A 25729-nucleotide genomic window follows, 5' to 3' on the forward strand; every position below is an offset into this window, starting at 1 on the left:
TTTCCTTAAGGTGAAAGACCTTTGCCCCTCCCCTATTCCATTCGCTCCCACCTTCCCGAAGATCTAGGACCCCCGGCAGAGCTGAGCGTAGGGAACTAGCGGGCGAGGGAAAGACTGGCCACCGAAGAGGCTGCAACGCACAGTCGCTTTCCTTGCGCGAATTCCATGTGGATCTTTCGGGCTTCCCCTCTGGTTTTTGGATTACAAATCTGCACCTGAATGATCGCCTTGTCCCAAGCCGGGAATCTGCATCTGGGCCAGCGGTAGCGACTGCAGACTCCGGGAGGAGAGCTGGGGGTGGGGGGTGGGAAAGGGTGGGAACCCTGGGGAAAGAAGAAGCTCCCGCAAGAGGACGGCGAGTTGAACCAGCTGAATTGGCTAGAGAAGTGAGCGAGGAGAGCGGAATGGGGAAATTTCAGTCCAAACACGGTAAGAGCTGGAGTTCTTGCTGCTGCTGGGCAGCGGGCGGGGGAGAAGGTTGTTGGGGTTGGGGTGTTAAGGAGGGAGGCAGAGCAGGTTGCGATGGGCACTTTGCACTGGGATGTTGCATCCTTTTGCGGGTTGAAAAATAGACATCTCAACTGTGTTTTCCCCCTTTTCTCCCCTCCCTCCCTCTCACCCCCTACAATCCGTCTCTCTTCCTCTCTTCTACTCTGCCTTTTGCCAATCGGCGACAGCAGCATGCAAGAGAAGAGAAAATCCAGAAGGTGAGAGGAAAGGGGGAAATGAGGGGTGGGAGTGAATGGACCACCGTTCCAACTGGGGCGCTTGCTGTGGATTGCTTGGACCGAGGCTACTGGGTGCCAACTGGGTCCGAGCTTCGTTCCTTTGCTTCCATCTGGGTGTGCGGGAGGAGGGAGAAGGATGCTGCCTGACGTCCTGGGGAGAAGATGCTGCTCTCCCTGCAGCCGTATAGTTGGTGGCTGCTTGGTTTACTGAGCCGGGAAGGTTAGGAGGAGATTAATAAGTAGCTCCTGGTGTCTGTCTCCTCCTGAGTCCTCGGGGTGAGTCTTCTCATCTGACGTAAATCTTACCTTTTCCTCCTTGTCCGGGAGGAACAAGCTTTGGTCTCCCTTTGAAATGGGGATCTGAAAGACTAGAAATTTTCCTCTCATGGAAGAGATGAGATTTTGTATATCTTCCTCCTCTCTCCTGGGATTGGAGAGCGGTTTGGGAAACACTTGGGTGGGCCCCTCCTGGCTGCGTCTCCCCCGCTGGCTCCCTCCAGTAATAGAATTTCCCCGCCCTTACGACCCCCCCTTCGCAACCCCCCAATCCCGTGTGAGCCTGCAGTGTGAGAGTCGGAGGTCCAGTTGCCTCTCGCCTCTAGCTTGTCACTGCCTGCGAATCTTGTACCCTCTCGGAAGTTTGTGGTCCTGCCTTCAATAATAGTTTGCTTCCCCCTTTCCTTTGGGTTGTCTGTTACCCGTGTGTCCGGTGCTGGCCGGCTATTGCAGGGGACAGCTTTGTGGTGAACTCCTACGTGGGCAACCGCAAAGGTTTGGAAGAAGGAGACAGGTTTGGAGTCAGCGAGCACAGAGCGCGAGACAAACAGGTGAGTGAAAGACTCTTCCCACCACCCATTCTGCCTAATTTCGGCAGCTGCTTAAACCGAGCTGGAGAAAGACCTTGAATTCTTCCTCTCCACTCGTTCCTTTCTAGTGATAAGCTCTCGTGCTGGTGCTCTACCTTCTTGGAGAGATAAGGGTTTATTCTTCTTACATCCCTTCTTTGGAACCCTAGTATTGTATTCAGAAATGATAGGAAGGGAGCTGATTCATAGGGGGAATTAGGCATGAGAAGCATAAAGTATCTCTATCTAGTGATTCAGCTTAACAGTTTCCCCAAAATGCTGCTTCCCATTTGTGGGAGTAAAAATAAAAATGTTTACGACGTTTGTGGAAGTAAAGAGAAATGCAAACACAGGAGTAGACTGGGTTTAGGGTTTTGACCTGTAGAGTGGAAACAAAATTGCCCTTTTATATTTAAATCACAGTAGAAATGCCAGTGCCCAGTATTTACCAACCACGCTAAAGCCTAGAGACTGGTAGAGCAAGTACCATCACTTGTTACCTACTTAACTTTTTGACCAAGGGAAGCATGTAAGTAGGATCTTTGAGTCCCTTGGAAGAGAATGAAAGAGTGATGGTCTAGTTAATGGAAATTCTGAGCAAGATTAAACTCTGGTTGGTATGCTTAGACTTTAGATAGAACCTTTGATTAAACTCCAACATGTATTGGAAATGCATTCATAGTCATGCATCATTCCACGATTGTTTCTTGTCATATGAAGTTATATGAAGTTCTTGTTATGTGATATGCTCTTCTCATTGTCCTCTCTACCCTCTCTTTGAAATAAACCATTTCAAGAGTTCTCAACCTGTGGTCTGTGAAAGTGCTTTAAAATTTTTGGTATGACTATTTCAACATCATTTTCATTTCCTTTTTTTTATCTTCTGTATTTTATTTTATGCATTTAAAACTCTGTTCCAAAGAATCCATAGTTTTCACCAGACTGAAATAGGGGTCCATGGCATTAAAAAAAAAAGTTCAGTACCCCTGATTTACATGTAATGAAACAGATTGGTCCCCAGGTAATGATAGGTGTTTTGGTATAAAAGAGCATTTTCTGAAGTGGAAAGTGAGACTTTGGTTTAGTAGGACCATGGTGTTCTTGTGGTAGAGTATAAGCTCCTTGACAACAAAGATTGTTTTATTTTTTTCCGCCTCCCTTTCTCTTCTGTTCAACAGTGACATGAACATTTTAGATGTTTAATAGATGCCTGTGAATTTGTTGATTGATAGAATACTTGAAGTCCCAAGTTTGAATTCTGACACTTCCCAGCTATGTGACCTTAGACAAGGTGCTCAAGCTCTCAGAGCTTCAGTTTCCTTATCTATAATTTTACAAATAATAAACATCAGTATCTCACAGGGTTGTTGTAAAATTCAAATGAGAATATACCTGCCAGGTACTATTTTATTGTCAGATATTATTAGGCTAGCTAAGTTTTACTGGAGCCTCACCTCTGCATATGCCAACGTACATAAACTGACTGGGAGTAGGTAAGAAAATTCATGTATAGAAAATGAAAGTAGAAGTAGTTCTTTAACATTTTCAGATCCCAGAGTCAGCTTGAAGGCAGAATCTACCCAGCATAAAGGATGGCTCATACAATTATGGCCATATCAGGCTTAACCAAAAAATATAGTTAGCCTGGATTCATTCACGGAGCCCAGATTGTATGGCCAAAGTAGATGGCAAGCACATGGAGTCAGAAGATTTGTTCATCTGGGTAGACAACATCTGGTAAACAGGACCCACCGAAGTTTTGTCCCCAGCCATAGTGAATGACTACTTGGCAGTCCTCCAATTAGTGTGATCAATGTGGACTGCCAAACCAAGTAATTCAGGCTTCCCACCCCTACCCTGCCACCTCCCCAACTTTCCTTTGGATTTTATGGCATGATACTTAATAGAATTGTAAGACTGTGTTGATGAAATGGGTCTCCAGAGCACTTAGTCCTGCCCTCTTCCCATAAAGGAGTCAGAACCTAAATCACTTAAGACAAGTATTGGCTGAGACACCAATAGTTTTCAAAAGGATAATCATTTTTCTAGTCTGTATGTTTGTATAGTTATCAATCCTTTTAAAGTCATTTGCTACACTAGTGTAATTCCCAGAAACTGAAGTTATAATGGGATACCTTAGGAGTGTAGGTGCATACGCAGGTATAGGTGTGTGCATACGGTTAGGCTAGGTAGCTATGTCTGTGTGTATACATTCCCTCCTAATGTGTCACATCACAGATTGAAACTGGTAGGAAGTATTACGCACAAATCTTATTCTATATGTATATTCACATCTTATCTAGTTTGCATTTATGTGCCATTAACTTCCTCACCAAAAAAACTCCACCATTTTTTAAATGGCTTATTAAAAATAGTATTTGGGATTAGAGAAGAGGTAGTTGGAGATTGCTGAACTGTGGTAAGGATTTCCTAACTAGCTATTAAGCTTTGTTCCTTATGGCATCAGTTCTTTTTTGGTTTCCCTAGCTCCTCTTTCCTTATTTAAAAAAGAAAGTGCTTATTAACTGCTCCATAGGGTATGATCAAATCAATAATAGATATTTCCAAAACTTCTTTGAATTAGTCTAATTTGTATGCCTTGAGAAACTGATCTAGTAGATAAAGTTAAGTTCACCTACTTGTTCTGAATGGGGCGTGGAGGGAAAAATAAGAGGAGAAGCAGGTTCAAACAAGTATTTTTTTTCCAAGTGTATCTGATAGTGTAACCCTCTGAAAATCTAAACTAATCATCATGACTGATGTCATGATTGTTCTGTATCTCACTGACTTTAAGATTATTTTGAAAAGGATGAATGTTTCTTGAAGAAGAAAAAATGTCTCCCCTATGGCAGATATGAAAAGCTTCTGCTCATATTCTTCTTGGATCCATAAAATCTTAGAGTTAAAAAAAAGACCTAAGATCCTAACCTTTTACCTGATTCAAGAATCCCTCTCCAACATCCTTGATAACCTTTGCTTGTACTCCTGCAGTTATAGGGAATTGTCATTTCTAAAAGTAGCTCATGCCATTTATGACTAGTTTTAATTGTTACAAAGTTCTTCCTTTTGTTCAGCTAAAATCTGCTTCCTCTATCTTCTACCAGTCAGACCCAGTGGATACAAAGACAAACATGGAGACAGTCTAATCTCTCATGCGCTTCTAGTCTAGTAACTTCCTACTTTATCTTGGTTCTTCCTTCCTGAGCCATATCAGATCCCTATTCCGTATCACTGCCCTTCACTCATATAGAGACAAATATCATGCTCTGCTTCTCTTTTCAATGCTAAATAAACTTCTTTGATTGCTTTCGTTGCTCCTCATACACCATGGTTTCTCAGACTTTCAGCCTCCCTGTGACCCTCTATCCTTTTAACTTACTGCAGTTTATCAATGTTTGTCTTAAAATGCTAGCACCCCAAACTGCACAAAATACTCTGTTCAGATGTGGGTATTATTTTTCTATTACTAAAGCCTATCCTTTGGCAGTATGTTCCCAGTGAATTACATACAGTGAGTTTGTTTTCAGTCGGTTAAAACCCCTTGCCTTTTTTCATGTGACTTAGGAAGGATTATTAGGACGTATCTTCTTCACTCTGTACTTTTGCAATTGATTTGTTGAACCTATGTTTGGGACTTTACATACATCCTTGTTAAGTTTCATCTTCTTATTTTCAGCTCATAGTTCCAACTTGCTAATATCCTTTATTAATCCAACTTTTTCCCTTCAATATGGTAGCTGTCCCTTCCTGTTTTGGGTCATGTGTACATTTGATAAAAATGAAAGTAGTTTGGCTCTGTTACTTCAAACTGGATACTGGTGATTGTCTTCAAACATTTTCTTCCATTAATCCTAAGAATTTTTCCATGTTTATCATGAATGACTAGTTACTAAAAACTGTAACATATTTTTATTGTTCTCTTCTTGGTATATCACTTTCAGGTTGTTCATGTACAGCATGTTGTTTGTCTTTGTTGCGTGTTGATCTTCTTCACTGATTTTTTACCAGGATTCATTGCCTTCAATTGTACCCAGGGATATTTTCCAGGGTGTTTTTGTTGTTTTTGTTGTTTGTTTTGTTTTTAAGGAGTGGAGGATAAGGAGATCTGTAAGAAATTTGTTAGATTGTTTTTTTCCCTGTTGATATTTGTGGGAATGTATATGACATATCCAGAAATGTCTGAACTGAAAAATGGATCATGGCTCTCAAGTTTTAAAACTTATTTTTAATCAAACCTGTGGTTCCATAATCAAGCAGCTGGCATTCTGGAATCTTACTTGGAAGGGACCTTTGAGAATATCTAATCTAATTCCCTTCTCCTTCCCCCCACCCCCACATTTTACTGTTGAGGGAATTGATACTTATGGAGGTTAAGGGACTTGTCTAGGGTTCTACAGGTAGAATCATAACTTAAACTTATATTCTTTGAATTCATATATACTCTACTCCAAATCCTGGTGCTATATAACTTTTATTTTTTATTTCTTATCTTCCATCTTAGAATCAATACTAAGTTTTGTTTCCAAAGCAGAAGGGCAATAAGGGCTAGGCAATGGGTTAAGTGACTTGTTCAGGGTCACACAGCTTGGAAGTGTCAGAGGCAAAGACTTGAACTCAGGAGCTCTCATCTGCAGGCCTGGCTCTCTATCCATTGAGCCATTTAGCTTCCCCTATAACTTCTAAAACAATATTTCAGTATAGTCATTCTTGATTTGTGGCTCAATTCAACAAGCATTTATTAGGCACTTATGGAATGCAAGGCATTGTAAGAAAAATTCTCAAAATACAACTCAGGGTATGTATCTCCTTCCCAGATAGCACTGTAACTTGTGTGGGAAGTTTGGAGGAAAATGGAAATAATAGTGTTAATGTATTTTTCAATGAAGGGAAATAAGGTGCCTAATGATGGCTTTGCAATCAGCTTTTAGATTTGTCATAGCATCATAGTTTAAGAGCTGGATGGGACCTTAGAAGTCTTCTAGTCCAACCATTTCATTCTATAGATGATGAAACTGAGACTTAAAGAAATTAAGGGAATTGTCCAAGGTAATAACAGGTTGGCAGAGTCAGGAACTGAAGTCTTTTGACTCAAATCCAGCTATTTCTACTCACTGTGCTCTCTCTCCCTCTTACAATTGCTTTTACTTAGTATCTCCATTTTAAGATTAATTTCTTTATTTCATGAATTCATACACTACATCTATGGTACTAAACATCTGTTAGTGTGTTCTTAAAGGAGGAAACATGTGGAGGAAGCACCTGACGGCCATCATTCTGATCACTGGCTACCAGAAAGCCCTCTCTATTGTCTGGTGGCTTTTATCCATGGATATTTTTTGTTTGCTTCGAAACTTTAGGAATGTCCTTAGTTCCTTGGACTGATCTAATGACACTTTAGATCAGAGCCCCTTCCTTTCTTCCATTAGAGATTGGTGACTGATTGGAGCTGAGGTTGGGGGGGTAGGTGGTGAGTATTATTAGCAGGTCCTATAAATATATATGAACAAAAATATATTATTGGAAGTTATAGATGTTGTCTTCATCATTTAGGGAAGCATACTAAACAGTGAGGTCAATAAGGTGATTGCCCTTTTCAACCATGCCATCATAGCATCCTCAAAAAACCCTCACTTAATCCTTCCATCCCCTCTATCATCCTATATTTTATCTCTTCTGTCCTTTGGGGCTTTCAGTCATTTTCAGTCATGTCTGATGCCTCATGACTTCATTTGGGTTTGGGTTTGTTTTGTTTTGTTTTGTTTTTGGCAAAGATCCTGGAGTGGTTTGCCATCTCCTTCTCCAGCTCATTTTACAGAAGAGGAAACTGAGGCAAACAGGGTTAAGTGACTTATCTAGCTAGTGTCTGAGGCCAGATTTGAACTCAGGAAGATGAGTCTTTCTGACCCGAAGCCTGCCATTCTATCCACTGCACCACTTAGCTACCTTTGGAAGCGAAACTCCTTAAAAAGATCATTTATAACAGTTGCTCTCACTTTCCTCTTATTCACATCTTAAACTCTTATAGTCTGGCTTCTGAAATTGCCATTCCACCAAAGCTGCTCTCTCCAAAGTTGCCAATGTTCTTTTCATTGCTGAATCCAATGGTCTTTTCTCAAGTATCATTCTCTGACACTGTTGGCCACTCTCTCCTTGATACTCTCTTCTCTCCAGGTATTATTCTGGTTCTCATACTATCCATCCTACTGGTCCTTCTCAGATTCCTTTGCTGAATCCTCTTTCAGAGCATGCCCTCTAATGGAAGGTGTACCATAAAATTCTATACTAGACGCTCTCCTCTTCTATCTCTATTCTACTACACTTGGTGGACCTCACTGGCTCCCATGGATTGAACAACCATCTCAATGTTGATCTTGAATTAGATGTCAAATAGACATTTTAAACTCCACATGTCCAAAATAAAACTCATTTTCTTTCTCTCTAAACCCTCCTCTCCTAACTTCCTTATTATAGAGGACGATGCCAACCTTATCAGGCTTGCGACTCAAGTGTTATCCTCTATTCTTTACTGTCACTCGCTTCCCATATCCAATCTGTAGCCTGCTGATTTAAAAAAAAAAAACTTACCTTTCATCTTAGAATTAATGCTATGTATTTGTTCCAAGGCAGAAGAATGGTAAGAGCTAGGCAATGGGGGTCAAGTGACTTGCACAGGGTCACACAGCTGGGAAGTGTCTGAGGCCGGGTTTGAACCTAGGACCTCCTGTCTCTAGGCCTGGCTCTCAATCCACTGAGCTACCCAGCTGCCCCATAATTGTTTGCTTATTAAGACGAGCAGCTGTGGAACCAACCATCTTTAGTCACTTCTGTTGGATATAATAGGTAAAAGTCCTGGAAGAATCATTTAGTAGAGACAAAGAATCACCAAAGGTTGGAAGCAGAAGGGGCAATGGTGATCCTTTATCCCAGTCTCTTCATTGCACAGATGAGGAACCTGTGATAATCTAAAGTTACAAAGTATAAGTAAACTGTTTTAAGGTTAGATAGAAATATTGACTATTTTCTTAAAGTGCTTAAGAATAACATCCTTAACATTTTCTTAATGGCACCCTAGGGGTCAACTAATTGGCTCAGTGGATTGAGAGCCAGGCCCAGAGATGGGAGGGTCTGGATTCAAATCTGACCTCAGACACATCCTAGCTGTGTGACCCTGGGCAAGTCACTTGACCTCCATTACCTAGGCCTCACCACTCTTCTGTCTTGGAATCAATACACAGTATTGATTCTAAGATGGAAGGTAAGGGGTTTTTTTGTGTTTGGGGTTTTTTTTAATGATATCCTAGCAACTTAAGCATTCTCTGAAGAACCGAGATTTCATTTGTAATTCATCTCATTTAAATGAATTCCATAAGGCCATAGAATGGTGGATCTGCAAAGGAGGACGTTTTTAATACACCGTCTAGTCCAGCTTTTGCTACGTGCAATTCTGAGAGAGGAAGAAGCCCCTCTCAGCACAATCTGGCTCAGCAAGGCCCAAAGACACCTCCCGCTAACCTGGTGACAACTCCTCCTGAGTGATTTCCATTTTAAAAGATTCCGATGCTTTGAACACTAAGAAATTGTGGACTGAAATTGTTATGTTATAGCAGGTGGCCTATGAAGAGAAGTCATGTATATTCATCAGTGTCATTCAGATGTAGTTACATTTATGTTTTGCACATGGGCCTCAAAAAATAAGTTGGGCATGATCTGCCCATTGAAAGTTTTGGAGGTTTTAGACAGTAAAAAGGATATATATATATATATATATATATACTCAGAGTGAGTTTAACTCATTCCCGATTGGAAAAGTGTATAGTTTTAGTTTCTGTCTTTAAAGAAGTTTTTTTTTTTAAATAAGGAGTAATTTACACATGGTATCATGTTTCACCATAGCATCATTGCTGACACAAAGGAATAACTCAAAAGTAGTTTCCCATGGAAATCATATATGAAAAAAAAAAAAAAAGCAAAATGGAAAGTCACTTCCAAAGCAGATTGTACAAGAAAGCTATGGTGCAGTGAGTGGCAAGAGAACAGAATTTGGATTCAGAAGACTTGGACTCAAAGTTAGACTCTTCAGTAATCTTAACTCTCTCACCTGTAAAATTATAAGGTTGGACCTCAAAGGTTTCTTCCAGATATAAATGCTACGAACTGGAAGGCAGCTTTGTGTCTCAGTGGAGTGAGAGCCAAGCCTATAGATGGGAGATCCTAGGTTTGACATGTCCTAGCTGTGTGACCCTGGGCAAGTCACTTAACCCTCATTGCCCAAAGCTTACCACTCTTCTGATGTGGAACCAATACACAGTATTGATTCTAAGATGGAAGAGAAGTTTTCTGTTGTTAGTTTTTGTTTATTTAAAGAATGCTATAATAAACTATTTTCTGCTTTTGGAGGTGGTCTGTGTCTATGAAATGCTATTTTACAAACACAAATTCTGGTGTCCGGAAAAGAGAGGTAATATGAAAAAACATTCTATGTTATATATATGAGTCAATGAGCTGAAAATTCTAATTTCTAAAAGCAGAGCGCTCTTGAGCTGTAATATCAGCTCCCCTCCAGCTAGTCTGCATGATTTGCCATGGTTTTATTAGCTGATTTTTGGAAGTTTGTAAGAAAAAAAAACTCATAGGCAGGAAACAAATGCCAATATATACAAAAATTTTGTGCCAACTGAGTAACAGTTTATTTTCTTTCTCCGTCACTTTTATATTTGTGGCTTATTTACCTACAGAATTTTAGTTTTATAAGTTAAGAACTTACATATTGCTTTTCCTTAAAAGAACATAGGGCCTATTATAACTATCAGAAATTCAGATTTTCAAAGAGAGCCGTCATTCCCCTCCTACATTCACATGAATAGATCGTCTATACGTTGCCATCTATCTAAAAAGAGACCTAATTTTAAAGGAAATATTACAAATGCAAATAGCAAATTATTGCACTTAAAAGATTTGGGTCCACTTAAGGAAGTTAGTATATGGTGTTAAGGAAACTATGATCCAAGGTTCAACACTCCCTATATTCTCAGGCCACAGACTCCCCTTTCTGTTCTGAATAACATTCTTTATAATGTTTCCCTTGGGTACAAGGAAGAACAACTGGGTGAGAGTGTGAATGGATTGGCATAAATCCATCTCTGCTGCTGCTGGAAAAATGACTCTAAGACCATGGTGGATCATTATAATCCAGAACAGAGTATCGTAGTCAAATTTGGGGTTATCGTTTAACTACAAGATGGTAAACTTTAATACATAGTTTCTTTCAGGCAACTTCATTGATTTTTCCATTTTACTGTACCCTTTTCAGAAAGAAAAATCATCAAACCTAGAAAATGAACATCTCATGAAAAGTGTTAAATATAGACTACAAGAAATAGAATTCTAGCAATCATCACAATTTTATAGTTCACATGAGAAGACAGTATTAGAATACTGGGAAGAAGTGTCAGGGGAAATCAGTCCAAATACCAACCCTGACCCTTACTGAATGTGTGACCGTGTCAATTAACTTTCTGAGTCTAAATTTCCTCACCTATGAGATACTCACAGTTCCTATCTCACACGTCTTTTTTCAAGAATGTAGGTAAAGCCCTTTTAAAAGGCCTTAAAGCTTAGAGCTATGGTGAATGTCAGTTTTTGAGATATTTCCCTCCACTTTTAGTGATTTATTCTCTAGCAATGGAAATAATGGTTATGGTTTTTAATCATAACCTGCAATTTTTTAACAACATGATTTTGTGGGCTGATCACAAAGGCAGCTAGAGTGGCCAGGGCTAAGAGAGAGTCAAGAAAGCATGAGTTCAAATTTGGTCTCAGGTACTAATTGTTATCAGTCAAATAACTTTATTAATAGTCAAGATCTATTTGGTATCTGTTTGGTTTGATGGTGTTAATAAGATTTAGTTTTAGTTCTAATTCAGAAATGCCTATAATGTATAAACTGCTATGCTAGATGTTAAGGAAAATACCCTTATGGACTATCACCTCTTTTTTTTTTTTAAACCCTTACCTTCCATCTTGGAGTCAATACTGTGTATTGGCTCCAAGGTAGAAGAGTGGTAAGGGCTAGGCAATGGGGGTCAAGTGACTTGCCCTGGGTCACACAGCTGGGAAGTGTCTGAGGCCAGATTTGAACCTAGGACCTCCCAGTCTCTAGACCTGGCTCTCAATCCACTGAGCCACCCAGCTTCCCCTGACTATCTCCTCTTTAAGGTTATTGCTGGGCTCTTATCTCAACTTGGAACAATATTAAGCTCTGAGAGAATTCCTGCAAGCCAACCATTACTTCAATCCTCATACATTCAGGAAAGTAGGAAAATGTGGTTCTGGGGACCTACCTAATGTCAGAATTTGAGTCGAGTTGCCTCAATCATTCACATTTGTCCACTACAGCTGCTATTGTCACTTCTTGATTACCTGTATATGGGATACAGCAATAATGTAATGAGACCCAGTAGAGGCGAAACACAGTGGAATTCATAAGCAGTTAAGGAAAAAAAGAAAACATTTCTTGAACCAGTAATTTCTACATCTCTCAACCCATCTCTCCTTGTCTCCTTAGCTGATAAGGACACTCAGTTGATAAGTGCTTTGGGGGGACTTTGAATGTTTATGTATCTAGACTCTGGGAAAATCTTTGTCTCAATTTGTTTCTGCTCCTGCAAAGGAGATAGCACTGCCCTGTGATGGGAACCTCAAGATAAGAGCTGGAATTTTTTTCTACTTTTGTACTTGGCATATTGTGAGCAACACAGACCTTTCCCAAAGGGAGCAGTAAGGTCTGCTGCCTGTCTCTTTGGTGAGGACCAATCAACAAATGAGCCAGAGATCCCCTCTGAAAATAAGAATCTTTCTTAGAATGTTAAAGTTTCTTGAAGGCACTATACCATTTTTTTAAAACCTTGTTTTCCCAGAGAAAAGGCAGCCTGGTATACTGATGTAATGTTGGGCTTAGAATTTAGACGATTTGGATTCAAATCTTGCCTCTGGCAACTTTATGACTCTGGGCAATTCACTTTACTTTTTTATGCCTAGATCAGCTCCTTAGGTCCCATTTACTAAGTCAAAGTGACTGTGATTTCTGTTGGTGGAATCTGGCTGATTTTAGGAACATTCACCAGCATTTAACACAGTACCTTGCATACAAAGACCCTTAATCAATATTTGTTAAGTTGCTTAATTCAGAAATTCTACAATGTTCTACGTTCTCTGAATGTTGTGAAATGTGTAAACTACATAGGCTTACAAATATAAATAATTTCATCAAAACACAATTATCCATTTTTTTCAGTTCGCAGCTCCAAATTAAGAACCTTCAATTTAACTGAATTGATTTAAAGAATTTAACAGCCTTCCTTTTTCTGTAGGGGGTAGGGGTGGGGTAGGAGGGAAAGAGACAGTGGTGGAAAGATTCCCAGGGACTCCTTGGAAAGGAAAGCCCCCTTTTTGGCTAGATTCTCTGTATCTCTTCCTTGCACATTTGACTTCATTTCACGCCCCTCACTTAACTATATTTGTTCTTGCTAGACATGCTGTAATGCTGTTTCTCCATTGATGAAAGGAAGCCATTTCTGCCTTTTTGGCTAGCTTCAACGAGTTAGTGACTTTTTGTTGTTGCCTTTTTAAATGGAAGAAAGTTTTTGAATCAGAGTCAGGCACAGTTTATCTCTTGACGTTTGGAGCTTTCTGAAATAACCTGGAAGTGTATGGTGAGTCATTCCAACAGGAACCAGGAGTTGATGAAAGCGAACCAGGTTGAGTCAGTGCTTACGTTTCAAAGGAAAATGACCCAAACTGGACAGAGCCGAGTTACATCCTGCAGGTGTCTTGCAAAAACCTCTCCCAGTTTGGGTTTGACTAGGGCTTGTGAGGAAACCATAAACTGACTTCAGAAAAATAACTAGGTTTAGAAGGAAAAGCCTTATATAATCTTATGAAGTTATTAGAGAAATATTATCCAGAACTCTATGGAAGTCCAGAATGAAATGCGGTCACGGCACCCTGCCAGTGTTAGTGTGTGGTTTGTTACCAAGTTGAACGAGACCTGACAGTTGTTTCTAATAGAGGAAAGGTATTGCTGAGCACTCTCCTTGCTGGAGATCCTATGGGCATTGTGGTGAGGCAGGCAACTCAAAGGATTTATTCATAGAGCGGCCCCAACTTGAATCTCTTTCTGACTTCTGAGGAACTTTTTAGAAAACATCATTGATGGCTGGAAGACGTCATGCCCCTCGCCTCACATGTTAATTTTAGATCAGACACGAGGACAAGTAATCTAAGAACCTCTGTCTTCCAAGGGGAAGCAAGTGAAAAATGTGCTCAGTAAGAGGTACAAGCTCCAAATTTAGGAGTGACTTCAAATTCAAAACTGGATTTCATGAGTCCCAAATGTTGCTGTCTCGGAGGCCATCTCCTCCAACCCCCTTATTTTAGAGATGAGGAAATGGGAGCCCACACAGATGAAGTGACCTGCTGAGAGTCAGCCACGGAATAAGCAATAGAGGTGGGATTTGAACCCAGGTCCTCTGATTGTATAGCCAGTTACTTTTTCCACTGCCTTCCCCCAACTCATACTTCCACAGATGATTTTTGATAGCCTCCAGCACAGCAGTTCTGCCCTCTTTATTCTTGTTTAGTTTCCCACAGGTCCCTTCCAATTTTGACTTCTCTCCCAGGCAGTCAGGTGCTCTTCTGTCCACTGATGGGTGAGAAGGAAAAAGAACATCAGCTCCCTGTTTTTATTACTTCTGGAGGAATGGTCAGCAGCTATTATTCTACTTGCAGTTAGTTAGTTACTTCTTGGACTAGAGGGAGTTCTGTTTTTCCTTTCCTTTTAAATCATTCCATTTGTAGTCCCTTCTGTTCTCTGTTCCAGCTTTCATCTGGCAGTAGTTCCTGCCCGTGAGGTACATATTGTAGAATGGATCAGTGCCCAGGGAAGCCACGGGGGCTGCTCTTAAAAAGGGTAATCAAAGATCATGTTTAGTATAGATCTTTTGCTTCCTTTTTCTAAATTCTAATTTCTTTTCTACCAAATTCTAATTGCTATGGGATACCACTTTTTGTTTATAACTATCTTCTTATTGGGTAGGCATGTTAAGCCCACAGAATCCATTGTCTTTTCCAGGGAGGGACCAAGGGATTCTGTTGTCTTTTGGGGGGGGCTTTTTTTTGGCTTTCTTATCCATTAGTTGCTCTTAGAATCTTATTGAAAAGCCACTGTAATAACGTTATAAAAACTCTTTCTTGTTAAACTTTGTGTTGTTTGGATTAGAGTAAGGATCCACAAGACAGAATAGAGTAAAGTTATTCTAGGGAAAGAAGTTCCTGTCTCCCAGGATTTTGTATTTTTTTGTATTTTTCATTTTTTTTAATGTAGTACAGCCTGGAATAATAGTTGCCTTCTAACATTTTGCTTACATCTATCAGTTATGTGATTCAGGACTACACTTTGCTCTCATTCCTTTTATATGAAGCAAAGAAGTTGAAAAAGAATTCTTAGCTTTCTCAGAAAAAAAAAACCTATTCATTAGGCAGAGAAACTTTGTTTTCGCTTATACATGGAAATAAAGGCGAGTATACTCTAGATTTGCCTTGGTTCAATTTCCAGTCATAAATGTAGCCGCAATGCAGCATAAGGAACTAAAACCAGCTCATTCTGCCCTTTGGATTTGGCTTTGATTCTCTACAGAGAAGTGTGACTTGATTCCCTTCCCTGAGATTTGTATAATGTCATCATCTTTTCTGCCACCATTCCAGTCTCATGGACTCTATCAGTCTAAAGCAGCAGTTTTCAAAATGTGTTCGCTGAAGCCCCTTCAGGAAGCCCAGGAGGACAAAACTATTTTAATAATAATCCTAAGGTATTTTAATTCCTAATATCATAAGCATCAGTAGTTATAGCCCATATAAACAACAGCAATTTGGATAGGACTCTCCATAATTTTTAAGAATGTAAAGGAGTCCTAAGACTAAAAAGTTTGATAACCCCTGACCTTGAGCAGAAGTGTCAAACTAACAGCTCTGTGGATAGCTAAATTCCCTAATTCGGCCCAAACCAGATTTAAAAAGTATTTGGGAAATGTTTAATAAAATACATTTAAAATATATTAAAGCATAGATGATGCTAATTTGTGGTTTTCTAAGTCAGCTTGCAATCCACAGAGATCTGTTTCTATTTGAATCTAATACCTCTGGTCTAAGAAGTGGTTTGGTATTCCAAAATTTTCAACATGGAACAGCTCACTGGGATTCCTTTGTAATAACAGGCTCTTCTACACGTGTATAGAGCAGACCACCTGTAGCACTGGTGATTGGTGGGTTCTGTGATGGAGGACATGTAGAGGAGAAGGTTCTGGACTTAGACCATACTGCCCCCAACAAGTTGTGGTCCTAAAGCCTTCATGTTGACCCTCTGTAACCAATGGAATTCCTCTCTTGGGGAGGACTTCATCTCACCAAATTCTTTTATTTGAAGAAAGATAAAACCTTTCTTGGAGTAGAAGATTTCATAATTGAAACTTTTCTTTCCTCAGTTCATAAAAGTTCAACATAAACTCTTCAGATCAAGTAAGAGTTCTCCCAGCACATTATATATTCTTCTAGAATGGTCATGAACTTCTCAATGAAACTAGTTATTGCTATGCTTTGGTTTCCCCTCCTCCTACATTTTAGAAAGCTTTCCAACACCCAGCTGGGGTGTGTCAGTGTCACCATATTGTTAACTCAAATTTTTACATGCTGAACCTTTTTTCCCCCTGGAAGGTATTTTAGGGTTGGTGGTAGGGCTAGGGGGAAAGGAGGGTTGTGCCTTTTTTCTCTCATTTCCAAAGCCAATTACTATAATTCCTCCATGTTGTTTTAGTTGGAAAGGAGGGTGGGCTTTTTTTAAAATTGTGTCCCAAATATCCAATTTTTAATAGACCTTGTAAAAGTGTTTCCCCTGTATTCATCAGTAAAAGAAAATGTATTTAAATGCAATTCAAGCTTTGAGCACTAATTTCCTTTCACTCCATATGAAACAGTAAAGAGTTTTACAAGGGCAAAGAGAAGGTTGGTGGATAGGTTGTAGGCAGGAGAAGTGCTTGGTTGGGGGATGTTTTTAAGGAATGGGGAAGGGAGAATGGTTGGGTGTTTTCTCAAACAGTTGGTTAATTGGATTTGCCATCTGTTCTAGAAAAACATCAAAGAACTTGAAGGGGGAGAATTTGAGGCCCCTCTTTTCCATCTCTAGCAGTGATGATGATGTCTTGCCTCATGACCAGCTGTTCCATCTTCTTATCTTCTCCCTGGTCATATTTTTTTAAAGAAATTATTGGTTTGGCTGGGAGGCAGAGCTAACACCTGCCTAGAGTTCTTCTAGGCACAAGAATATGCAAACTTTGGCCAGTGAGGCGGTTGGCCAGAAGTCTGCAAGCTCCATCTGATTCTGTTGAAATTTATACAACTTCTTCCTTTGGGAAGAGGCAACTTGGGGACTAGAGAGGTGATTAAGTACCAGTCTTGACTTCTATTCCAAGATGCCCTCTTTTCTCAAAGTATCCCATTGGTTCTTGTATCAACCTTTAGATACCCATTCTCATCCCCAAACCTTTTCGATCTTAAAAACTTAATGTTTCCTCCAAAAAGAAATAGAGTTTTAATGAGTTTATCAACCACCAGGTTACTATGTTCATTTGCTCCATATATTGTATACCTCATCTGTTTCATTAATAACCTCTTTTTTTAAAAAATTAGTAACAAAATAGTTTTGACAGTTACAGATTTATAGTATCATTTCAGATCTCATACTGCTAGACTCCTTCCTTCACTGTTTTTTTTTCAATATTTTCATTGAGATTCTTGACCTTAGTTTCTCCAGATGAATTTTTTTAATTCTTATAATGTAATCCTTTGGGCGTTTGAGTGGTGTGACCCTGAATAAGTAAATTAATTTAGATAATATTCTCTTTTTCATTCTATTACCCAACCATGAGCGATAAACGTGTCTCTAATTATCTAGAGCAGTGATGGGCAAACTCATTTGCTCTTAAAGCTTTCATTGGAATCGTGAATTCTTATTTGTTGATTCTTATAAATGTACATGGTCCATTTACCTATTAGAATTTGCACATATAGCAGGAAACTGCTTTGATGGTTTTCACTATTGACTAATGTTGCTTAATCCAGAAACAATGAATATAATCTCAGCTATTCTAATGCTATTCAAGGCTACTCTGTTGCCTTATTCCTAATTCAGAGGCAACCTGGGTTCTTAAAGCTGTAAGTTGTAGGAATTCAAGTTCTAACAGGTCCAGCAAGATGGGAAGATTCTGAGTAAGGAGGGGTCCAACAACAGTCTGCATGTGTCTGTCATCTGAAGACCAGCCCAACTAAATTCAGAGAGCCACATCACTGGGACAGGTGGTGGCATTTTTGGCCCTAGCAACTTACATAGTTGGTCCAGTAAATCATGGAGGGATCATGCTATGAGTCACTGGGGAGTGGAAGGGGAAAGTTATCAAAATAGATCTTGACAAAAATTATAGAAGCAAGTAATGAACTTGAAAGGCAGCAGATAGAGTTGATGATAGAACTGTGTTCAAATCCTAATTTTGACATATATTGGCTATATGAACTTAGACAAGTCACCAGGTGGCCCCATAGTACATAGAGTGGTGGGCCAGGAGTGGAGATCCAAATTCATATCCAGCCTCGGATACTGACTAGCTGTGTGACCGTGGGCAAATCACTTCCCCTCCATTTGCCTACAGTTTCCTCATCTGTAAAATGATGACCATGATAGCATCTACTTTCAAGGCTGTTGTGAGAATAAAATGAGACTTAGCGCCATTCCTACCATATGCTAGACACCATATAAGTGTTAGATCCCTCAGTCCCCTGCTCCCACCACCACCCTGAAAAAATGAAACTCTGTAAGGCTTTTCTGTTCTCCTTTGATACCACTGCTTTCTCCACTGATCACCTCCACTTTATCCTGTGTATCTTGCACATACATAGTTGTTTCAGCAATGTCTACTCCATTGCCCTATGAGCTTCTTGAGGATAGGCTACCTTTTACCACCAATTAGCACAGCACTTGGCACTTAGTAGATGCTTAATAGATGCTTACTGAATGACTGTAATTTGCAAATGAGTTTCTAATTTGCATCATTATAGAGGGAGGCTTCACACTGGGACTTCTCTCCACCATTGAAATCAAAGGTCTGGACAAAAAAAAAAGTCAAAAAATGTTTTCTTTCAGTTAATTTTTTAATAACTAACAAGTTCCATAAACTGAATTGAGGAGTTTTTAAAGTAATGGTTGTCCCTCTCTATATCCAGGTTCACTTATCCCAGCTTCCCTGTATCTTGGTTTAAAAAAAAAAAAAAATATATATATATATATATATTGTGGAGTTACACTTCTCAGGGCACACTATTTGGCTGATGGAATGAAAGGCAACCAACCCCAGAGCTGTGTTCTGTATCCTGGGTGCTTATTGGCTCAGTGATTGTAAGTTAATGAGTGTAGAAAAGGTTTATAGGAGAGTGGGAAGGGTTTAGAAAGCCTTAAAATATTTATAAATAATAAAATAAATGTAAAGCTACTACTTTGCAGATTTTCACCTGTCATGGGTATCTCTGGAATGCAACTCCCCCGATAGGTGAGGGATCTCTGTATTTATATTCTGAGTCATTAGAATGGGTAGGAATGTCTGGGTTGTAATATATGTCATTGAAGGAAGTATCCATATACTTTATCTATTGGATCTTTGGGGAATAGGAGCTCTTAGAGTTAGGCAGGGTTACACGACCATACTATGTAGTGCTTCACTGAGTAAAGACTTTTGTGCCTCCTACCAAGTTTGTGATTCCATGGTTTATCAGCAGTCTTCCTGCCTTAAGAATGACAATATGTTCAGATCTGATGGAAGGTCAGCCTCCTAACAGGTTGTGAATTCATATATAATCAGATAGTCCAGAGTTTGATTCCAGATGGCTAGTATTTTCAGCATACTTAGATCATTTTATGTGTGGCAGCATACATTGTGGCCCATTGTAACCACAAATATTTAACCCTTAAAGTATGGTCTTTTCTCAATAACATCCAGATTGATCACATGTATAGCCTTTTTATTTGACTTATACTCCTTTGACTGTTAACTTCCTAGTTGTTTCGAATTAACTAATTACCACAAAATAAAAGAGGGGATCATTGAAAGGCCAAAACTTTAACTAAATCCACAGTCAAATGAATTGTGTTTAAACATCCAGTCTTTCTAGTGGAATGTGTCCAGTGTTTGAAGTAGTAGGAATTTGGCTTCATCTTCTTGGTGACTTGTTTTACTCTTCCACATCTAAACAAGTATAAGTTGAAACATTTTCTCTCTTATCTTCTTCCTGTATTTTACCCCATCCTTCATCTTCCTCTCTTGCTGCCTTTCTCTTCCTTGACAGATATTCCATTTTTAGACTGATGTGAAATGGCCTGACCCTGGGTATCATCTGCCTTTTCGTGAGGCTTCTGTGGCCTCTTTTGTTTACTGGAAGGTAGTAAAAAATGTTGTCATATATAAAACTAGTGCAAACAGCTATCTTTATTTAACTGGCTATCAATTTTTAAAATCAATTTATTACCAATGTTTTTGGTTTATTTCCAGTTGTCATGAATCACCTTTACCTGCTCTATCCTATGGTAACATTGAGCTAAATGGTAGATAAGATAGTTCATTGTTTTTGGTTGATTTGGTAAGCAAGAGTATTTCAAATCATGAAGTGGATTTTCCTATTACCTAAGATCTTTCGTGTCAACATTTCTAAACATTAATGAAGCTTGGCTATCTGTTGTTCAGTCATTTCAGTTGTTTCCAACTCTTCATGACCTCATTTGGGATTTTCTTGGCAAAGATACTAAAATGGTTTACCATTTCATTTTTCCAGCTCATTTTGCATATAAGGAAACTGAGGCAAACAGGGTTAAATTACTTGCCTAAGGTCACCTGGCTGGTTAAGTGTCTGAGGTCAGATTTGAACTCAGGAAGATGAGTCCTCCTGACTTCAGGTCCATAATTCTGTCGATGGCACCCTCAGGATTCTTGAATAAAGGTAAATCACAGGGCAGTGCGGCGTATTGAAATGATAACTGAACTTGAAGTCAGGAGAATCTTTTTTCTAATTCTGCTTGTGACACTGACTAGATGTGAGATGTCATTTATCCTCTATTGAGCCTCAGTTTTCTCCTTGGTAAAATGGAGTTAGTAATATCATTTGCCTCACAGGGCCGTTGTGAAGATCAAATTACATGGATCTGGGAAGTACTTTAGAAACCTAAAATTCCATATAAATCTCAGCTCTTGTCTTGTTCGACCCTCTTTATTTACAGATGAGGGAACTGAGGCAGAGAGAAGCTAAGAAGCTAAGCCCAGTCATCTTTCAAATAAGTAGTTAATCTACATAATGGGAATAATAGGGGACACCTAAGATATTGTATGTAAAGCACTTAGCAAACCTCAAAGCTCTCTATTAGCTATTACTATGATTATTTCTACTTTATAGCTGGTTAAAATGAGTCCGCCCAAGTTTGAATGATTGTCTCAAATTCACTAAGATCATTATTGATGGAAATAACAAGTTAGACACATAACAGCTATTTTATAGTTATTCCCTCCAATTATATTCTCCCTCTTTATGAGGTACTATCAAGGGTACTTTCAGTTCCATTGGAAACTCTTACATTATATTACAGATCTACCTCCGTGTCTATCTGGGCATATACATGAAGGAGACACGATACAAGAGGGGATGGATTAAGAAAAGAAAAACATTTTGATAGCACATAAGGAGAGTTAAAGAACATGACTCAGTTACTTGGGAGAATTACTGGTAGCAAATACAGAGCTAAATTACCAATCTTATCTCTCCTTTTCTACTTCATGAAGCATTAAAAGAAAAGCATTATTTTTTTTTTCAGGTCCCAGGAAAAGTGGAAACCACTAACTTTTTTGGAACTTAAATAAAGGCAAACAATTACCCAGTCACCCTTTCAGATTAAAAGATTATTGTTAAGTGCATAGAAATGCTGCACTTCGAGTTTTAGAGATAGGATTCAGTCCTCCAACTACCAGAGAATTAACTGGCGTTTATTAAATGAGAACCCACTATTGGTGTCTGAGAGTATTTATGTAGTTTTCTGAAATTATACAGGTCTTTGCAGGTATGTCTGACATCTACCCCCAGGGCCTTGCATACAGTAGGTACATAATTCATTTTTGCCAAATTAACATACAAGTATTGCTAATTTAAATTTGCATTCAACATTTTTGGAAAAGTCTGCAGTGCCAAGGTTGAGTCTGTGTTTACAGTCCATGAGTCCTTAACTTTTCTTTTATCGTGGATCCTTTTGGGGCAATCTACCGAATGTTATAGACCCCCCCTTCTCAGTATAATTTTTTAATGCATAAAATATTTGAGGCAACAAAGGAAACTAGATATACTGAAATACAATTAGTAGATTTTTAAAACTGAGGTCTTGTACCCCTCATTAAGAACCCCTGGTTTAAGATGGGCTTGCTACCCTCCCATTTTACTAAGAAATGCAAAGTAAAGGTAATCCCAAGTATAAGAAATAAGATTGATATCCACAGGGAAGGTAGATGTAGATATAGACCCAGTAATAATCTATGAGACCCTCACACTTAGATTCCAGACTAGAATTTGAGCATGCATTATAGCAGCTGTCCCTGCATTATGACATGATTAATGTGCTAATGCAATCAAATAAAAAAAGAGAAAGGGACGAATGATTATTTTCCCCTTATAGGTACTTAGAGAATAACACTTTCACATGTTTTTATCTTATCTATACAACCTGACAAGGGAAACAGAGCAGATCTCCTTTTCCAGATGAAGAAACTGAGACAGAGAGAGTCAATGACTTTCTTAGGTCGGTGACTCTTTGGGGGCAGATGCAAGATTGGAATTCAGTCTTTATAGAGATAGATATCCTCTGGTGATGGTTGTGATTACCCAAAGGGCAGTGGTACCCAAGAGGTGCCTGGTGGAAGCAGGTAGGCTGCAGCAGGTGTCTAACGATCACCTACATTACTACAAATACTACAAAAGAGCTGGCATGAGGCCTATCACTGAGGAAATGCATCCTTATAAAAGGAAATAGAGTGGTGACATCAAGAAATAGCAGGTGGACAACCAGAATGAGGCAGTGATGCCTAAAGAATGTAGAAAGGTGACCTACGAGGTCCTTTCCGGCTGGACCTCCAGCACCTGGGTACATCCTCTGTAGATGATTGTGGATAAGAACCAGAGGTATTCAGGACAATACAGAGGCATGACTGGGCCACAGTCTGCCCCAGGGAAGGGAGTTCTTCCGATGGATGACATCACTGATCTATTTGAAGCAATGAACTGGGAGTAATGAATGCAAGGAAGCTAATTCTATTATACCTTCCCTGCCCCTTTGGACTCTATATTCCAAAAGTAACCATGATGGGCTAGCATTTGGCAGATTGGTTTGACCTTGTATGATGAGGCTACCAACCAAGCAGAGTCCTGGATGCAGAGAGTCCACTCTTCATCTCTCCTGTTACTAGAGAAGAGCTCCTTCTCCTTAGTTAATGATAATAATGTGAGCTATCCATCTTCTTTATATAGCTTTCATGGCTTGGATCCATGCTTCAAAAGCATTTAGCAAGCACTTAGTTACAGAATAGAATGGTGATAGGTGCTCTGTTTTCTTGGATCCTCAACCAAAAGGGCCGACTGGACAACAAGTCCCTAGGTCTGTCACATTAATGCAAAAGGACTTTGGCAAGAGCTTAGGTAGCAAAGACAATGTCAATGTCATAGAATCATGTCTGCTCCTTCTTTTAAGGCTACACTCAGTAATCACTTAATTTCTAACCTGAGTTGCGAGACATTCCATCAATCCACTAGAGACATTTTCCATGGCATAATAAATGATCTGTTTTTTGGCTAAGTCCCATAGTAAGGCTCTAAAAATTTAAATGTGGCATTGGCTTTGGTTTGGGCCATCTCCTTGGGATGCTAATTCTTAGCATTAAGAACCTGAATGTAATTAGACATAATGCTTTTCAGAAACCCAGCTCTCCCCTCAAAGTGAATTACATCAACTGCTCTCGTTTATGTGATCTCTCATCTTCTTTCATGTCTGGGGAGTATTTGGCAAGGCACCGAGCTGGCAGGCTTTTATGCCAACATTAAACAAATTGGGTCTGTTAGATCCTGTTTGTTATGCTGTAGCTTGAATTTATTTATAATGATAGCCAGCTCTTGGCAGTTTGAAGTAGGGGGATTTATTTTCCTTTTGTTCTACACAGTGTCTTCCCAAGGAAATTGCAACTAGTTGTGAGCTATGAAGTCAGGGGGAGCTAGCTCCTAGCAGAGAATATTTTAACATGAAACAATTCAAATTGGGGATTATGTTTATGTGATAGTTAAAATGTCAGGGCTGTTTTGAATTTACTGCTGATGATGTGGTTGGGTTGTATTTGTAGCTTACAATTGAGCACTGAGAATACTAACTAACGGGAGCCATCATTGGCCTTCGGGACTCACAGGATAAGGACTAGACCTGGAGGGAGCTTTCTACCTGAGTGATTCTATCAGCAATGGATAATCCCCTCCTCCATTTTCTGTTTTCATACCATTTACAAGCATTGGAAGCCAAGTGTTAAATTAAATGTGTAACCTGAATTGTGTGGCATTTAGTACCCCCTAAAGGGAAGGAGATTCAGTTACTGAGTTTTCTCTCCTTTCAATTCACTTTCATTTTAATTGGGAAAGCAATTGAAAATAATTTGAGGTGTTGACACTCTCATTTGCCCTTTGACAAAATATTCTTTTATCTTAATAGGATCTGCTACCTTGGATGAGCTCTGCTTTTTGTGGGTGCACTTAGACCCCTCCTGTGAGTTCTGTCTTTTCTCATGGTCTCCCAGCCCTGTTCTTAGCTTTCAGGTCTAGTTTTCAGGCTAGGACTTGCCACGCTATCCAGGAAGAGAAGAGCTAAGAAGCTCCCGATTTATTTCCAATGTAGAGACCCAATGCTTCTCCAATAATCCCATGTGTGATTCATTATGTGCTTTTTGGTTCCTTTGTTGTATGCTTGCTCATTTCTAATCCTTAGTAGAGGCTTCTGGGCACAGAGGAATGCCAGGCTCATACTGGAGCATGAGCAAATGCTCCTCAAACAGTTCTTCGTGCCTAACTCTGGGCAATGGGATCTGGTGGACAAAGGGGTGGGATGCTCAAAAGGCACCAGGATTCCAACGGTCTTGCTTTTGATCATTTGTTGGCTTTGGGAGGATAAGTCAACACAAGCAACTCTCTCTTCCCCTGCCCCTAACTTGGAAATAGAGAGGATTCTACCTATACCTTTTGCCCCCCCCTTTTTTTTTTTGGTATGTATAAATTATATCTTTCATGTTTCCATTTTTCAGTTCATTCTCTGGAAGTAATATTTTGCAATTTATTCTTCAAGTATCAAATCTTTTGCTTTGTCTGGTGTTCTCTTGGTTGTATTTATTTCACTGTTCATCGTTCCATGTAGTTCTTTCCAAATTCTTTTAAAAATTAGCCTGCTCATCACTTGTTATGCTGCAGTAGTGTTCCATCACAATCATATGCCACAACTTATATAGCCATTGCCCAATTGATGGGCATCCTTTTGATTTCCATCTCTTTGTCACCACAAAGAGAGCTGCAATAAATATTTTGGAACATATAGGTTCTTTCCCTTTTTCCTTGAATTCTCTGAGAAACAGACCTAGTAATGTTATTGCTGAGTCTGAAGGTATACACAGTTTTATAACTCTTTGGATGTAATTCCAAATTGCTCTCCAAAATGGTTGGATCAGTTCACAGCTCCTCCAGCAGTATATTAGTGTCCCCATTTTTCCACATCCTCTCCAACATTTGTGTATTTGCCCTTTTGTTATTTTAGCCAATCTGATGGGTATGAGATGACAGCTCAAAATTATTAGGGTTTGCATTTCTCTAATGAGTAGAGATTTAGAGTATTTTTTCATATACCTATATATGGTTTCGATATCTTCTGCTTTGTGGTAAGAAGAATACTTAAGAGATTCTCGTGTACCAAAAAAAGTCATGAATTTTAGAAACATGAGATTGAGAGCT

The 25729-nt window shown here is 39.4% G+C and overlaps 1 protein-coding gene across 1 annotated transcript in view; it reads left to right on the forward strand.

Moving 5' to 3' along the window:
- The first annotated feature begins 348 nt into the window (after positions 1-348).
- The window catches only part of NKD2 (NKD inhibitor of WNT signaling pathway 2), a 97606-nt gene continuing 72225 nt past the window's right edge, over positions 349-25729 (forward strand). Inside the window, exons 1-3 of the mRNA XM_044665277.1 lie at positions 349-429; positions 678-707; positions 1458-1555. Of these exons, the coding sequence (XP_044521212.1) occupies positions 405-429; positions 678-707; positions 1458-1555 (153 nt within the window). The 5' untranslated portion in view covers positions 349-404. The remainder of the gene's footprint in view (positions 430-677; positions 708-1457; positions 1556-25729) is intronic.

Source organism: Gracilinanus agilis, chromosome 1 (assembly GCF_016433145.1).
Source record: "Gracilinanus agilis isolate LMUSP501 chromosome 1, AgileGrace, whole genome shotgun sequence".
NCBI lineage: Eukaryota > Metazoa > Chordata > Mammalia > Didelphimorphia > Didelphidae > Gracilinanus > Gracilinanus agilis.